Raw genomic sequence first — 18,147 nt, 5'->3', positions numbered from 1 at the left:
CCACCATTTGGGAGTGAATTCCATTAGTTTTGAGCAATATCAACATTGTAAGGTCAGAATCACATTGTTGGTCAAAAAGTGCTTCTCTCGCTCTGAAAAGCATTTTGCACGCATAAAAACATGACAAGTGAATATTTCTGTTCTTTTCAATTCAAACGTGTTATTATGCTTACAAAAGGGTTATTTAAGCATAAACCACCATTTGGGAGTGAATTCCATTAGTTTTGAGCAACATCAACATTCTATGGTCGGAATCACATTGTTGGTCAAAAAGTGCTTCTCTCGCTCTGAAAAGCATTTTGCACGCATAAAAACATGACAAGTGAATATTTCTGTTCCTTTCAATGCAAACGTGTTATTATGCTTACAAAAGGGTTATTTAAGCATAAACCACCATTTGGGAGTCAATTCCATTAGTTTTGAGCAATATCAACATTGTAAGGTTAGAATCGCATTGTTGGTCAAAAAGTGCTTCTCTCGCTCTGAAAAGCATTTTGCACGCATAAAAACTTGACAAGTGAATATTTCTGTTCCTTTCAATTCAAACGTGTTATTATGCTTACAAAAGGAATATTTAAGCGTAAACCACCATTTGGGAGTGGATTCCATTAGTTTTGAGCAATATCAACATTGTAAGGTCAGAATCACATTGTTGGTCAAAAAGTGCTTCTCTCGCTCTGAAAAGCATTTTGCACGCATAAAAACTTGACAAGTGAATATTTCTGTTCCTTTCAATTCAAACGTGTTATTTTGCTTACAAAAGGGTTATTTAAGCATAAACCACCATTTGGGAGTGGATTTCATTAGTTTTGAGCAATATCAACATTGTAAGGTCAGAATCACATTGTTGGTCAAAAAGTGCTTCTCTCGCTCTGAAAAGCATTTTGCACGCATAAAAACATGACAAGTGAATATTTCTGTTCTTTTCAATTCAAACGTGTTATTATGCTTACAAAAGGGTTATTTAAGCATAAACCACCATTTGGGAGTGAATTCCATTAGTTTTGAGCAACATCAACATTCTATGGTCAGAATCACATTGTTGGTCAAAAAGTGCTTCTCTCGCTCTGAAAAGCATTTTGCACGCATAAAAACATGACAAGTGAATATTTCTGTTCCTTTCAATGCAAACGTGTTATTATGCTTACAAAAGGGTTATTTAAGCATAAACCACCATTTGGGAGTCAATTCCATTAGTTTTGAGCAATATCAACATTGTAAGGTTAGAATCGCATTGTTGGTCAAAAAGTGCTTCTCTCGCTCTGAAAAGCATTTTGCACGCATAAAAACTTGACAAGTGAATATTTCTGTTCCTTTCAATTCAAACGTGTTATTATGCTTACAAAAGGAATATTTAAGCATAAACCACCATTTGGGAGTGGATTCCATTAGTTTTGAGCAATATCAACATTGTAAGGTCAGAATCACGTTGTTTGTCGAAAAGTGATTCTCTGGCTCTGAAAAGCATTTTGCACACGTTAAAACTAGAAAAGTTGATATTTCTGTCCCTTTCAATGCAAACGTGTTATTATGCTTACATAAGGGTTATTTAAGCATAAACCACCATTTGGAAGTGAATTCCATTAGTTTTGAGCAATATCAACATTGTAAGGTCAGAATGACGTTGTTGGTCAAAAAGTGCTTCTCTCGCTCTGAAAAGCATTTTGCCCACATAAAAACAAGAAAGTTGATATTTCTGTCCCTTTCAATGCAAACGTGTTATTATGCTTACATAAGGGTTATTTAAGCATAAACCACCATTTGGAAGTGAATTCCATTAGTTTTGAACAATATCAACATTGTAAGGTCAGAATCACGTTGTTGGTCAAAAAGTGCTTCTCTCGCTCTGAAAAGCATTTTGCCCACATAAAAACTCGAAAGTTGATATTTCTGTTCCTTTCAATGCAAACGTGTTATTATGCTGAAAAAGGGTTATTTAAGCAATGCACAACCATTTGGAAGTGAAGTCCATTAGTTTTGAGCAATATCAACATTTTAAGGTCAGAATCACATTGTTTGTCGAAAAGTGATTCTCTCGCTCTGAAAAGCATTTTGCACACATAAAAACTAGGAACAGTTGATATTTCTGTTCCGTTCAATGCAAACGTGTTATTATGCTTAAAAAAGGGTTATTTAAGCAATGCACGACCATTTGGAAGTGAAGTCCATTAGTTTTGAGCAATATCAACATTTTAAGGTCAGAATCACATTGTTGGTCAAAAAGTGTTTCTCTCGCTCTGAAAAGCATTTTGCACGCATAAAAACTAGAACAGTTGATATTTCTGTTCCGTTCAATGAAAACGTGTTAGTTTGCTTACAAAATGGTTATTTAAGCAATACACGACCATTTGGAAGTGAAGTCCATTAGTTTTGAGCAAAATCAACATTGTAAGGTCAGAATCACATTGTTGGTCGAAAAGTTATTCTCCCGCTCTGAAAAGCATTTTGCACACGTAAAAACTAGAAAAGTTGATATTTCTGTTCCTTTAAATTCAAACATGTTTTTATGCTTACAAAAGGTTTATGTAAGCATAAACCACCATTTGGAAGTTAATTACATTAGTTTTGAGCAATATCAACATTGTCAGGTCAGAATCACGTTGTTGGTCAAAAAGTGCTTCTCTCACTCTGAAAAGCATTTTGCACACATAAAAACTAGAAAGTTGATATTTCTGTTCCTTTCAATGCAAACGTGTTATTATGCTTACAAAAGGGTTATTTAAGCATAAACCACCATTTGGAAGTGAATTCCATTAGTTTTGAGCAATATCAACATTGTAAGGTCAGAATCACGTTGTTGGTCAAAAAGTGCTTCTCTCGCTCTGAAAAGCATTTTGCACACATAAAAACTAGAACGGTTGATATTTCTGTTATGTTCAATGCAAACGTGTTAATTTGCTTACAAATGGGTTATTTCAGCATAAACCAACATTTGGACGTGAATTCCATGAGTTTTTACCAATATCAACATTGTAAGGTCAGAATCACGTTGTTGGTGAAAAAGTGATTCTCTCGCTCTGAAAAGCATTTTGCACGCATAAAAACTAGAACAGTTTATATTTCTGTTATGTTCAATGCAAACGTGTTAATTTGCTTACAAATGGGTTATTTCAGCATAAACCAACATTTGGACGTGAATTCCATGAGTTTTTACCAATATCAACATTGTAAGGTCAGAATCACGTTGTTGGTGAAAAAGTGATTCTCTCGCTCTGAAAAGCATTTTGCACGCATAAAAACTAGAACAGTTTATATTTCTGTTCCGTTCAATGAAAACGTGTTACTTTGCTTACAAAAGGGTTATTTAAGCAATGCACGACCATTTGGAAGTGAAGTCCATTAGTTTTGAGTAAAATCATCATTGTAAGGTCAGAATCACATTGTTGGTCGAAAAGTGATTCTCTGGCTCTGAAAAGCATTTTGCACACGTAAAAGCTAGAAAACTTGATATTTCTGTTCCTTTCAATTCAAACATGTTATTATGCTTACAAAAGGGTTATTTAAGCATAAACCACCATTTGGAAGTGAACTCCATTAGTTTTGAGCAATATCAACATTGTCAGGTCAGAATCACGTTGTTGGTCAAAAAGTGCTTCTCTCGCTCTGAAAAGCGTTTTGCACACATAAAAACTTGACAAGTGAATATTTCTGTTCCTTTCCATACACACGTATTATTATGCTTACATCAGGGTTATTCAAGCAATACACCACCATTTGGAAGTGAAGTCCATTCGTTTTGAGCAATATCAACATTGTAAGGTCAGAATCTTATTGTTGGTCAACAAGTCATTCTCTCGCTCTTAAAAGCATTTTGCACACAAAAACTAGAAAAGTTGATATTTCTGTTCCTTTCATTCCAAACGTGTTATTATGCTTTCAAAAGGGTTATTTAAGCAATACACCACCATTTGGAAGTGAAGTCCATTAGTTTTGAGCAACCACCACTTGGAGGTGAAGTACATTATCTCTGAGCACAATCAACATTTTAAGGTCAGAATCACATTGTTGGTCGAAAAGCGATTCTCTCGCTCTGAAAAGCATTTTGGACACATAAACACTAGAGACATTTATATTTCTGTTCCTTGCAATGCATACCGGCTACCAGGCTTACAAAAGGGTTATTTAAGCAATACACCACCATATGGAATTTAAGTCCATTAGTTTTTACCGCAATCAACATCGTAAGGTCAGAATCACATTGTTGGCCAAAACGTGATTATTTTCTTCAAAAAAGCATTTTGCACACATAAGAAAAACAAAAGTCGATGTTTCTGTCCCTTTTATTGCAAACATGTTACTTGGCTTACCAAGTGCTTTATAAATCGTATACCAACATTTGTATGGGAATTCCATTCGTTTTGACAATTAACATTTTAAACCCAGAAACCCAGTGTTGAACAAAAAATGATTCTCTCGTTCTGAAAAGCATTTTGCACACATACAAAGTACAAAAGTATATATATCTGCCTCTTACAATGCAAACGTGTTATGAGGCTTAGCAAGCATTGTATGAACCCTTTACAAACATTTGGAAGTGAATCATTGGTTTTGAGCAAAACAAACATTTTAAGGTCAGAAACCCAGGTTTGGTGAAAAAGTGCTTCTCTTAGTCTGAAAAGCTGTTTGCACAAAAAAGAAGACAAAAGTTGGTATATATTTGCCTTTCAATGCAAACGTGTAACCAAGACTTACCAAGGGTTGTATAAACCACATACAACCATTTGGAATTGAAGTACATTAGTTTTGAGCACAATTCTAATTTTAAGGTCAGAAACACATCGTTGGTGAAAAAGTGATTCTCTAACTCTGAAAAGCGTTTTGCTCCTCAGAGCATACATAAAATGAGAAAAGTTGATATATCCGTCCATTTAAATGCAAACTTGTTACTAGTTGGACTGTCCCGTTGACTGTTCACTGTCTCCCAGTCGGACTGTCCAGGTGACTGTTCAATGTCTCCCAGTCTGACTGTTCTGGTGACTTTTCACTGGCTCCTAGTCAGACTGTTCTGGTGATTGTTCACTGGCTCCTAGTCGGACTGTTCTGGTAACTGTTCACTGTCTTTCAGTCGGGCTGTCCAGGTGCATTGTCTGTTGATCTCAGTGCAACACAGGAGAAGAGAAAGACTGACTTCTAAGGAAAAGTTGGAATCATGAAAAAAGCTAACATAATTAGTTTGTGACTTAATTGCATTAAAAATGGAGATGACCCCCACTTAATTGTCATTCTGAATTTGGTCAATAAATGGAATCCAATTTAAATGAGGCACAAATTATTATGCATTGTGAAGAGGTTTTTTGTTTGTTTTGGTTGATCTGATTACAGATGGATTCTTTTTTCATCTACTTTTCTCACCATTAACCGAGCAACTATTAAACCCTTGGCACAGTGCAGTTCTGTTGACACAAAAATATTTATCTTCCACTAGGTGGAGTTGATACCATGGTAACTGATGAATGCTTAGTGGCAGAAAGACTCCAGAAAACACATTCCAGGCACAGGTTGTTCCACTGAACAACATGAATAAAGGTCCTAGTGGGAAGAAGAGTTGTTGCCCCAGGAGTAGGAAACTATTCAGGGAGACCCCCGATGTGTAACTAGGAGATTCCCCCTGAGACAGTAGCTGGTCAGGTCCCCTTAAACATGGAGAACTTCTCTGAGTTTGGTGTCATATTTATTATTACTCTAGACATTCAATGTCCTCCAGTAACATAATTAATTATTGTGGTTGTATTGATTTACAAACAAACTTATTACCAATACTTTTCCTGCACCATTTCCATAGGTTGACTGACATCATCGGTTGTTTATTGATTTACATCTACTTATATGATAACAACCCATTCTTGAATTACTCTTGCAATGAATTACTCATTCTTGCAATTACAATTACCCTTTTTTATATCTCTCCTCCTCTTTTTATTGTCATAATCTTCATTAAGTGATTGTATATGACGTCTTCTGCTGTTGACCTTTTCCACTGAGGACGCATGAACCAAAAAACATAAACAAATGGCTGCAAAGTGACAGAACAGATGGCGGTCAACCTAAGACTGATAAACACAGTACTGGGGCTTAAAGATCAGTATACAGTAACATAATGTAATCTGATGGTCCACATCATCCACAAACAGCCAGGTCAGGCACCACAGTTAAAGTAGTACTCTACTATTTATAGCCATCTTTAGCCATGCTGAAGCTGTGTGATCAAATTACATAGCAAAGTAACACACTGTCACAACCAGGCACACATACACACACACACACACACACACACACACACACACACACACACACACACACACACACACACACACACACACACACACACACACACACACCACATGCAAAACATGCAATGTAGATATAAATTTTTTGAGATATATGATTATTCCAAGAAGTTAGCCTTGTCTTCATGTAAGTGTGTGTGTGTTTGTTGTGTGTGTTTGTTTGTTTGTGGGTGGTGTCTGTGAGTGTGTGTGTGTGTGTGTATGTGTGTGTGTGTGTGTGTGTGTGTGTGTGTGTGTGTGTGTGTGTGTGTGTGTGTGTGTGTGTGTGTGTGTCTGATATGTTATCAGTCATTCCTCTGATCAGGACGATTGTGTCGGTGCTTGCACATTTGTACCACTGTTTGTACACAGAGACCGAGCAGAGGTTGCGCGTCTGCTTCTATCCATGTATAACTGTGTGAAGAAATATGGAATTATGCATGCAAGTGGTTCGGTCGACATAAGTCATATTTCATGAAGAAAATGGGATGAAAGAAAGAGGTGATGAAAAGAAGGTGGAGGTGGAAGGATGAGAAGAGGAGGAAGAGTTGGAGCGTTCCTCTTGATTCCTTGTCCAGAAGCTTCTCAATAATTAACTACAGAGTATTAACGCTGCCTTGACACTCTGCTCATGCTGCCCTCCTTGCAAATGGTAATAATATTAATAATACAGGGTCAAACAGACTTTGGTTGTATGTACGTATGCTATTGAGTGATTTGAGATGTGTTGCTTTTCCATTTGTATCTATATCCTCGAAACACTGAAATGTGTATGTGTTGCACACAAAGGGACTTCCAAGAGTGCATTACTTTCAAATAGGTCCTTTAATTCAGTTGTTTAACATTGCTCCATGCGGGCTATCTGGGGGTCTACTGAATGACGAGCACTCTCCTGCATCTTACCCAACATATTTCAAGTTCACCTCTTTATATATTAGTGCTATTTTAACTTGTCATGTTTCCCATTGTCCAGTGCTAATAACTTTTTTGACCAACTAAATATGATAGTGTAGTGCCGGAGGAAAAGGAGGACGTAGGCAGCGTAATAATAACTGTTTTAATCCAAAAACGACAGAGCAGAACAATCACTCGCAGCGCATGGCTAGAACTCGTGCAACCGCAAAACCCGTCCCTCTAGACCCCCGTGACTCATAGCCAGTTCCCTCCCACTCGATCAGTAAGAGGGGAACACGAACCCATAATGTAGTCACTACACCAGCCCCCCCAGTGTTCACCTCAATATTCAAAATCCCCGCTGCGAGGAGGGCGTATGGCCCAGCCCCTACGACTGTAGGCAAAGTCAGGAGGTGCGGGAGGAGGTGTGACATCGTCCATCACATCCTCTTGTTGTGCGGGGCGGGGGGCAGCGTCGACCCGAGGGCCACAAGCTGTGGGGGCTTGTAGGGGTTGGAGGGGGGAACGGCCACGGCGTGGCAGGGGGGGTAGGACGGGGGGGCGGCCCCTGAGTGGTGGCAGAGCCAAGTCCGGGGGCAGTTCAAGGTCCTAGTGAGCCGGTTTGAGGCGATCAACAGACACACACCCCGGCGTACCCCCCATATCAACCATGAAGCTCTTGGCTCCTGCCTCGATGACACGGAAGGGTCCGTCATAGGGAGGTCGTAGCGGAGCCCTATGGCCGTCGTGGCGGATGAAAACGTAACCCGCAGACTGCAGCTCCGGGGGCACCCGCGAAGCAGGGACGCCATGCCGCGTGGTCGGGACCGGGGCGAAGGCCCTGGCGCCGTCCAGCAGGGAGGCGCGCTGAGTGGAGGCGGACCAGGGCTCCGTCGGCTTGGGGATGAAGTCACCAGGGACCTGCAGCGGCTGTCCGAACACCAGCTCAGCCGACGATGACCGGAGGTCCTCCTTGGGCGCCGTCCTGAGCCCCAGCATGACCCACGGCAGTTTGACGAGCCAGTTGCTGTCCGTGAGGCCGGCCCGAAGGGCGGCCTTCATGGAGCGATGAAAGCGCTCCACAAGTCCGTTAGCCTGTGGGTGGTAGGCGGTAGTGCGGTGGAGCCGGACCCCCAGATTCTCTGCCACCGCCGCCCACAGCCCCGAAGTAAACTGCGGGCCGCGGTCAGAGGAGAGGTCAGCAGGAGTGCCGTAGCGGGAGACCCACACCGCGATGAACGCCCGGGCCAGGTCGGGGGCTGTCGTTGAGGAGAGTGGGACTGCTTCCGGCCAGCGGGTCGTCCTGTCCACCATGGTAAAGAGGTAGGTGAAGCCGTGCGAGGGGGGCAGGGGTCCCACCAGGTCCACGTTGACATGGTCGAACCTCCGCTCGGGCACCGCGAACTGTTCCAGGGGGGCCTTGACATGGCGATGCACCTTGGCGCGTTGACAGGCAGTGCAAGTGTCGACCCAGGACCTCACATCCCTCTTGAGCCCGTGCCAGACGAACTTCGCTGACACCAGCCGTGAGGACGGTTTCCTACCCGGGTGAGATAAGCTGTGCACCGCCTCGAAGACGGGGCGTCTCCAGTTGGCGGGGACTACTGGCCTTGGCTGACCCATGGAAACGTCGCACAGGAGCTTAGCCCCTGTGTCACTGAAGAGCACCTCCTCCAGGCGCAGCCCTGTGTTCGACGACTTTAGAGCTTGGACGGAGAGGTCGGCAGCCTGATCCACAGCCATGCGGGAGTAGTCCAAGTTCAGCTGGACCGCACCGACCACCGCCCTGGAGAGACAATCGGCGACCACGTTGGACTTCCCAGCCACGTGCTGGATGTCTGTGGTGAACTCGGAGATGTAGGAGAATTGGCGCTGCTGGCGGTCGGACCAAGGCTCCGTGGTTTTGGACATGGCATGTGTGAGCGGCTTGTGGTCCACGTAGGCGGTAACTCACGGCCTTCCAGCAAAAAACGGAAGTGTCTGACCGCGAGCCACAACCCGAGGAGCTCCCTGTCGAAGGTGCTGTACTTGCGCTCTCTGGGAGACAGCTGGCGGCTGAAGAATGCGAGTGGCTGCCAGGCATCCCCAACCCACTGCTCGTACACCGCCCCCACGGCAAAGTCTGATGCGTCCGTGGTGAGAGCAGTGGGCGCAGAGGGTGAGGGGTGGGCCAACATGGCCGCGCGGGCCAGGGCCGCCTTGGCGTCCTGGAAGGCCTTGACACGTTCCGCCGTCCAGTCGACCGGTTGTTTCAGAGCCTTGCCCTTCTGGGCCTCGTACAGTGGGTGCAGGATGTGAGCTATGTGGCGGAGGAAGCGATAGTAGAAAGTCACCATCCCGATGAACCCCTTGAGCTCGCTGACTGTGCAGGGGCGTGGGAAGGCTGCAACAGCTTCTACCTTCGAGGGTAGGGGGGTCACACCCTCTGCGGAGACCTGATGCCCGAGAAAGTCAAGGGTGTGTCGTCCGAACTCACACTTCGCCGGATTGACAATCAGCCCATGTTGGCTGAGTCGCGTGAAGAGGGTCCGGAGGTGGGACAGGTGCTCCTCTTCTGTGGTGCTCGCGACGAGGATGTCATCCAAGTAGACGAAGAGGAAGGGCAGGTCCTGGAGCACCGAGTGCATGAGGCGTTGGAAGGTCTGCGCCGCGTTCCTCAGGCCGAAGGGCATCCGCAGAAACTCGAAGAGACCGAAGGGGGTGACGACGGCTGTTTTAGGGACGTCCTCTGGTTGCACCGGCACCTGATGGTACCCCCGTACCAGGTCCACCTTGGAGAAGAAGCGTTTGCCCGCCAGATGCGCTGAAAAGTCCTGGATATGCGGGACTGGGTAGCGGTCAAGCTTGGACGCGTCGTTGAGGCGGCGTTAGTCCCCACATGGGCGCCACCCACCGTCTGGCTTAGGGACGATGTGCAGGGGAGACGCCCAGGGGCTGTTCGAGCGTCGAACAATGCCCACCTGCTCCATGTGCGCGAACTCCGCCCTGGCGACGGACAGCTTCTCCGGGTTGAGGCGCCTGGCCCTGGCGTGGAGGGGAGGCCCATTGGTCTCGATGTGGTGCTCCACACCATGCTTCACCGTGGGAGCGGAGAAGATGGGCTAAGTGAGGTCAGGGAATTCGGCGAGCAGCCGAAGGTACTGGTCGCTGTCGGCGAGCGTGTTGGACAACCCGCTGTAGATCGCCTCCCCCTGCGTACAGGCGAAGGAAGCGAAAGTCTGCGAGTTGACCAGGCGCCTGTTCCCCACGTCCACCAACAGGTTGTGGGTGCACAGAAAATCAGCGCCCAGGAGGGGAAACGTGACAGCAGCGACGACAAAATCCCAGGTAAAGCGTTGTCCACCGAAGCAAACATCCACCGCTCTAGTGCCATAGGAACGGATAGGCGTGCCGTCCGCACCCACCAACTGCGGACCGTGCTCCCCCTTCGCCACCTCCGATCCCCCTGACGGAATGATGCTCCATTGGGCACCCGTGTCACAAAGGAATCTGCGACTGGAAATGGTGTCTTTTATGAAAAGCAGCCTGTTGGTGACACCAGCGCTCAGGGCTACTACCGAACGCCGGCCCTGCCGTTTCCCGCCGGTCCAAAGGAGCAGGGCGAGCGGCATCGTTTGGCCTTGGCGCCAAAAGTGGCGTGGTAGAAACAATGGACCGCAGCGTTACCCTGCTGGCCCGAGGGTCCGGCGTCGTCCTTCGCTCTCCTGCGACGGTCCGGCGGTGGAGCAGCCGCGGGAGCCAGCAGGTCCGGGGACCGTTGAGGCATGGCCAAGACGAACCGGTCTGCCTCCCTGGCCAGGGCGCGGGGTCCAACGATGGTGGTGTTAGCAAGCGCCATCCTGACCTGAGCTGGCAGTGCGCGCATTAACAGCTCCGTGAAGAGGATCATGGGGTCTTCTGTACCGAGCAGGTTAAGCATCCTCTCCATACGTGCAGAGGGCCTCTCGTCTCCCAAGTCCGACATGTCAAACAAGCGGCGCACCCTCTCTGCGGTGGACAGCTCAAATGTCTCCAGGAGCAGGGCCTTGAGGCGCTGATACTTGTTTGTCGCCGGGGGGGCGGACAGAAACCCCACCACACGCGCTGCGGTGGAGCTGCCTAACATAGCCACAGCATGGTTGTACCGGTCGTCGTCGTCGGTAACGTCGCTTTTATAGAAATGTGCCTCTACTATAGTGAACCATGCAGCAGGCGTTGAGTCCCAGAACTCTGGCAGCTTAAGAGTGGGGGTGCGCACGACCTGCGTCACCCTGACAGGAGACGGTGATGTCTGCCGCTTTGAACGTCTTCCTCGGGCGGACATGTTGCAGAATTGCAGTGTTCGCTTGTGCGGTTTTTGTAAACGAATAAATAACAAAAACGAACGTCGGGGTCACCAATGTAGTGCCGGAGGAAAAGGAGGACGTAGGCAGCGTAATAATAACTGTTTTAATCCAAAAACGACAGAGCAGAACAATCACTCGCAGCGCATGGCTAGAACTCGTGCAACCGCAAAACCCGTCCCCCTAGACCCCCGTGAGTCATAGCCAGTTCCCTCCCACTCGATCAGTAAGAGGGGAACACGAACCCATAATGTAGTCACTAAAATAGCTACATTTTGACTCAATAGTATATGCTCATTGGTTAATTTAAAATACCACTGAGTGTTTAAAACAGTGTAAGCAGGCACTTTAAATAAAGGCTTTTCAAATTAATTTTGAGTGCCATGGCTCACACACTTTTTACTTGTTTGGATACTGTATTGCATTTACTACATTCAACATGTCTATTGTTATGGGTTTCACCATACCCAATGTACGTTATTTATAAAAAAAAATGATATCCCTCAAATAACACAGCAATACATCATCTTTATGATGACCAACTGTCAAAAATAGACCTTCATCTTGAAGACTCCCTAAAGACCGAACATTCCTGCCACTCCACAGAAATTAATGCGAAGAATCAACGGCATGCACAATTGGACTTTGGTGTACGCACGTAGTTGAAATGTCAAATCGTGTTATTTATGTGCAGATTCAAGAGACCGGGTTGCAATCATGAGCTGGCAGGGTAAGAGCTCTACAGGAAGAGAAAGAACCTTGTGGTTTCTTAACCCAGAACATTACTGCTGGTAGTCACACACCTGATAGCCACTGACTATTCTGCCCTTCACTTTGTCCTTTTTCATTACTATTTTTTCCATAAATGTTTTCTATTCTTTTTTTATTGTTCCTGTGTACCTGTAAACCAGTCTCCCAAAATGCAGTACAACTACGTTGGTCTAAGCGGAAAACCTAAACACGTTCTTTGGTCTATTCTTTGTATAGGCCTGTGTCCCGTCACCTGACTGTCAAGGTTCTGTCTGTAAATAAAACAAGATAACATAATCTCACTGATTATCAGTTCAAAATGCATTATTAACATGGTTTTGGCATTAAAATATGTTTCGATAATAGTTCTAAGTAAGTTCTGTTTCCTGTTTTCTTTTTGTCGTAAAAAAGGTTACGCTGGCTAGGAAATAGACAGATATACTAAGGTGCGCCAGACAGAACAGTGCCTCACAGTGGGCCGCTGAGGAAATGACTCACTCATGTGTGAGAGGTTATTACAGCCCAGGGGTGACAGCCAGGCCCCCGGTATGGTTTGAAGCATGGGGTGGGCCTGTTGTACTCATATTGACCACTTCTATATGATTTAGGGCAGGGGTCTTCAACGTTTTCCAGGCCAAGGACCCCCAAACTGATGGAGAGATGGAGCGGGGACCCCCTACTTATATATTGTATAAAATGTGTTTTATATTAAACTGGTTATTTAGTGCCATGTATAAATGTACCTTGTTATTTTGCATTCAATACTAAGATATTCAAATAATACAAAGGTTCATATATTCATGTTTTCATTTTAAACATGTGCAAGGTACAGTGAGTAGGGTGGCCATGCCACTGCCATTCATAAACATAACATAACATAATAAACTGATACCTGCCAAGATCAACAATGTCTGTCAATTGCATGTAATCATGCATAAAAGCAATTCAAATGGACATCTTTAAAACATAAATGTGGAAACGAAAAATTAGTGATGTTTGTTAGTGTCTTTCTTATCACTCCGCGAGTAGTCCGTTAACTTATCAACCCCAACGTATCCGGTTGCTAAGCGACGTCAACGTCTTTGGCGGACTATGTCTCTGCTGATCGCTTATTTTCACGATAATGACTGGCGTTCTGTACATTATCCCTTACATAACAGCACTCTCTCTATTGATTGCGGCGGAGGAGGGGGTAGATATAAAGACCGGACGAGAAACTGACGTCGCTGTGCTGTTCTTCTTCTTAATTGAAGGAGCAGGCAGAGAAAAGCTCTCTCCTGCTGGGCTTTCTTTAAAATCAAATACATAAAAATGTCGCAGCCAGTCCAGGTGTGTCAGGTGTGCGCGAGAGACAAACGTACGAACGTACGCTTACCACTTTGGTAAATGCCATATATATAGTACATTCAATTCGCATTATAAAAATAGATCTATTCTGATTAGAAATCTGATCAAAAGCGTCCATGTAAATGCGGCTAGTATGTTTGATTCATGTTAATGTGTATTTAAAGACATTTCAATTTGTGGAAAAAATTGCGGGGAAAACATAAAAAAAATGTCTAATCAACAAAAACTTTCGCGACCCCCCTGCAGTACCTCCGCAGACCCCCTAGGGATCGCGGACCCCCTGTTGAAGACCTCTGAATTAGGGCTATCAACTAAATGATATGTTTGGAGGCTGTATCAACCGGAAGTTTTGGCAGAGGGTGATCTTGGGGTCTAGTACAGTTGGACATGAGCTAAAGATATGGGGGAGTTTTATATGAAAGAGGGCCTAAAGGAGGAAGTGATGTAGTCCCTCCCTGAGAGGTGGTACACTCCATTAATGGTAGCCTACAATGTGAATGAGATAGAGATGTCTCTCTTTTATATGATATGCAATTAAGGGGCTCCAGCCCTACAGGAAAGACTCCCACACCATCATTAAATGCATTGGAAACACAAGCCGATGTTAGAAATGAATCTAAAATCATAGAAAAGAGATCGAAACATGGCAGTTAGCCCTTTAACCAGGGGGCATCTTGGCATCGAATTGTGCGTCTCTTAGCAAATGGCAGACCCTAACTCTAACCCTAAACCACAGACCAGCCCTCCCTGCCCTCCAGTGTTTCAGTGTGGGGGTCCCAGTCAGGCCCTAGAATAATGTGGTCAAGTCTCAGGGCGGTAGGAACTGCTTTGTACACCTCATCCTGATCCACTAGCTCTTGTGTTCCACACTTTGTAAATAAAACAGCCCATTTTGGAAGACCTTTTTTGCCCAAACTATGAAGTCAAATCTCGGATATGTCTTCCCCGGGACTCAGGGGAATGTGCGGATGAAAAAGGGGCGTAACCTCCAACAGTAAATGTGCATACAACAGCAGGCAGTTTCTAGTTCCCCATTTTTTGTGGGATGGAGGTGTAAAATTGTGCCTCAAGGCGTGTAGAAACAGCCGGCCTGTTGGCAAGTTTTTCAAGTCAGGGGTCAAAAGGTCAAAAGAAGCCGGCACCATGCCCCTTATGAGATAACAAGAAGTAAATGTGCATTTTGCCCCTAACCTCTTCTTTTTAGGAAACAGAGGTCTGATTTTCAGAGTGTTGGATTGGTCACGTTATTATTATTATTATTATTATTCTTCTTCTTCTTCTTCTTCTTCTTCTTCTTCTTCTTCTTCTTCTTCTTCTTCTTCTTCTTCTTCTTCTTCTTCTTCTTCTTATTAGTAGGCTAGTAGTAGTAGTAGTAGTAGTATTAAGTATTATCTCCATTTATGAAGACCGCGACGCACTCACCGTGCGCCCAAACAAAGAGGTGATCCTAGAGTGAAGGGAACCTAGAAGGGATCCTAGAGCTCAAATAGACGAGGGAATGTATATGTGGCTTCCAATCACAAATTTACTTAAAAAACGATGTCTATGTCACTGTTTGTGCCGGTATTATTAAACGTACACAACGATCAACCTAAATTGCATTGGCATTTTTTTTAGCAGCGTGACTGCGCCAGCCTCAACTCATCGCGCGCACCGTGCATGTCCTCCGCTCGTGTCTGTGGTCCTCTCCCAAGACAGATGTTCATACCCCAGAGCCGCTACCCTCTGTCACCCACAGAGCCGCTCGGAGCCCAGAGGTACCAGGATGCGACGCCACAAGTTCTGTTCTGTTGGCTTCTACATCTTAATCGCCCTCACTTTCAAAGGTAGGCTTTTCATAGGCTCTTATTTTTGTTTCCCTGCATAATGTGAGCGGCATTAGGCGAGTATTGTAGGCTACTGCTATCTACACTGAAACTGTTACTTTGCATACAGACTGTATGTTACCAAAATTGTTTTTCGTCAGTCCTAATAACTTTATACACAAATAATCATGACAATGCTTATGCCTTCAAGACATCAGTTGCCTGCTTGCATATGCTGCTCAGCACAGTACTTTTTCTTAAATTTTCTCAGTTCTCAGACTGCATTATAAGACTGCGTTTCTATCGGTTTGGATTTCTGTTTTGTAGAAAGATGCAGATATGGCCCGTTTCCTCTCCTTTTGAAGAGACAAAGGTGACTTCAACAACTCTTTGGAGAGCATTTCTTCGCAACCCAGTCTCACGGTCACGTCACGTCATTTAATCTATTCATTCGTGATCTAATTTCAATTTTTTCGAATTTCTAACTCATTCTATAAAGAAGAGATGAAGCAGCTACATTTTTTTCCGTCGAGATTTGCCTACAGAGCAGCGCACCGGCATTAAATATATCCGTGAATTGTCACAATTTCTCAGAATGAAAGGTGAAAGTAGAAACTGGTGGCCAAAAGCTGTCTTATTGTTAGAAATTTGTTATTTTTGGCACGAAAAAAATGAAATTACGTGTCCCAGATCACGAATGAATAGATTAAATGACGTGACAGTGTCACGTATTTCCGTGAGACTGGGTTGCTCTTCGGGACAATCTTTTTATCATGGAGTGTAACTCTATCAAAAGATCACCAACATCCCACTTGGGTTCAAATTTCAAGAGAGTATTTCAGTCATATGGCTTTGTGTGATTAAGACTACACATCATGACAATATATCATCGTTAACTAAATGGCCACAACAATAACAGTCACTAGCTGCATCATTTTAGCAGTAATATAGTAATATATAATAATAATTGTCTACATATCTTATTATATGCTTTTTTTTTCTTTTGGGGCAACGCACAAGGCTTTGGAAGTAGGAATTGTATGGGATTTTTTTCTTGCATGTCACAGATTAATTATTTTGATTAAAAATGTAGCTGGGCAGGGATGGCTCACTATGTGGCAGGAAACGGTGCATCTAAGCAGCGCTTAACATAATAACAAATTCCAGAAGGTTCAGGCTAGTTTCAGAGGTGCTGTTCTCTGTTATTGCAGTTAGTGGCGGATGATCAAATAAGGTCATTTATTTATTTTGCTTGTACACAGAGTGGCATGCTTCAATTAAACCGATATATCCAGAAGCAGCGAACCAATTAGTTTCTAGCGTTATTTTTTACCAAGTGTGGCTTCACTTCTCACTCCCTTTCTCTCTCTCTCTCGCTCTCTCCCTCCCTTTCTCTCGCTCTCTCTGTCTCTTTATATTTCTCTGTGTAACTCTTTAGCATTTTTTTTTATTGTATCTCTTAACAGGTTCCCCATCTATTTCATTGCCTTTTAGAACGTGTGTCTGTGGTCACAGAGCCGCTGTTATCAGGGTCTCTAAACCTTCACCTCATTCAACCTTCATCCTTTGTTGAAAACATGCACAATATTTAAAATTATTCATGATCTTTCTGCCTGGAAATTGTGTGCAACGGATTCCCCAAAGTCTTCTGAAACACAGACCCATTAAAACTCTTACGACTGAGAACTTCACACTCACCAGATGGAGGTGTCCTATTCACTACAGAATCAGACTAAACTTGTTTTTCTGAAACAGCTGGAGAAAGAAAGCGACTGTGGCTGGGTGCTAAAGGCAGTGAACGAGGGGCTGTAGAAGCACTGGTTTGAGCTGTTGGATTAAGATTAACCTCAAGTGGATTTTGGCCATAGATTATAAAACTATATGCATCCATTAATGCACAAGTTCCCCCCCCTTAACACTACACCCTGAGCTGCTCTCCCCCCCAGAAAGTCACATGACCCCTGATGAGGGTCTGACGATGTCTGGATGAGTTGTGGCTGTGTGTGTTAGCGCATCCATCCATCATTCTGGTTCTATGCTGTATATGGGTTTGAGAAGTAATTGTGTGTATGTGTTTGTCTGTGCATGTCTGTTTAGACTTGCTTGCTTATCTCTCGTCTCCCCCCCCCCCTCCCCTGAGTGTATGCAGTAGATCAGGTGATAGTGTGGCTTTGTTAAACACATGGGAGTTGGAGTTGAACTCCCTTGTGTTGAAAGCTGGCGGCTGCATCTGGCTCTGGCCACTTTAAATATGACCTTAGCTTGAGTTGATCACACACTTGGCTGATTTTATATATGCGGCACACAGCGGCCACTTACGGCCACACGTACCCACATATTCCAGCCAGCTAAATGTTTAATGTGTGCTATTAAAGAGTGCCAGTCATTTGTTCACCTTGGGCTGAGTTCCTTCCAGGCCGTTCAAGCAGACAGCTATGAAGGTTATGAATGTGAGGTACAACGACAGATGAAGGGTCTCCATGATGGATCCACTCTGTAGCTGAAGGGACTTCATGATGGATCCACTCTTTAACTGCCTCATGTGACACAGGTTATGCTGTTGGTGTTAGTGTGTGTGTTTGAGTCCTGCCACTTCCATTGGTGCTGATATTCAGTGTCACTGTCACACACAAGCAACGCATAAACACACAGACACACACACAGACACACACACAAACAAATGCGCACACACATACATACAAATGCACACACACACACACATACACAAACACACACACACACACACACACACATGCAAACGCA

The 18,147-nt window shown here is 44.4% G+C and overlaps 1 protein-coding gene across 1 annotated transcript in view; it reads left to right on the top strand.

Moving 5' to 3' along the window:
* Nucleotides 1-15,344: 15,344 nt before the first annotated feature.
* Nucleotides 15,345-18,147, top strand: part of LOC307081908 (neuronal acetylcholine receptor subunit alpha-7-like) — a gene marked incomplete at both ends in the record, with an annotated part of 32,300 nt that continues 29,497 nt past the window's right edge. Inside the window, one exon of the mRNA XM_079745279.1 lies at nucleotides 15,345-15,405. Within this exon, the coding sequence (XP_079601405.1) occupies nucleotides 15,345-15,405 (61 nt within the window). The remainder of the gene's footprint in view (nucleotides 15,406-18,147) is intronic.

The sequence above is a fragment of the Pollachius pollachius genome, assembly GCF_949987615.1.
Source record: "Pollachius pollachius genome assembly, chromosome: 10".
In the NCBI taxonomy this organism is placed as follows: domain Eukaryota; kingdom Metazoa; phylum Chordata; class Actinopteri; order Gadiformes; family Gadidae; genus Pollachius; species Pollachius pollachius.
The sequence above is the reverse complement of the archived record's forward strand: the minus strand, read 5'-3'. Positions and strand labels throughout refer to the sequence as shown.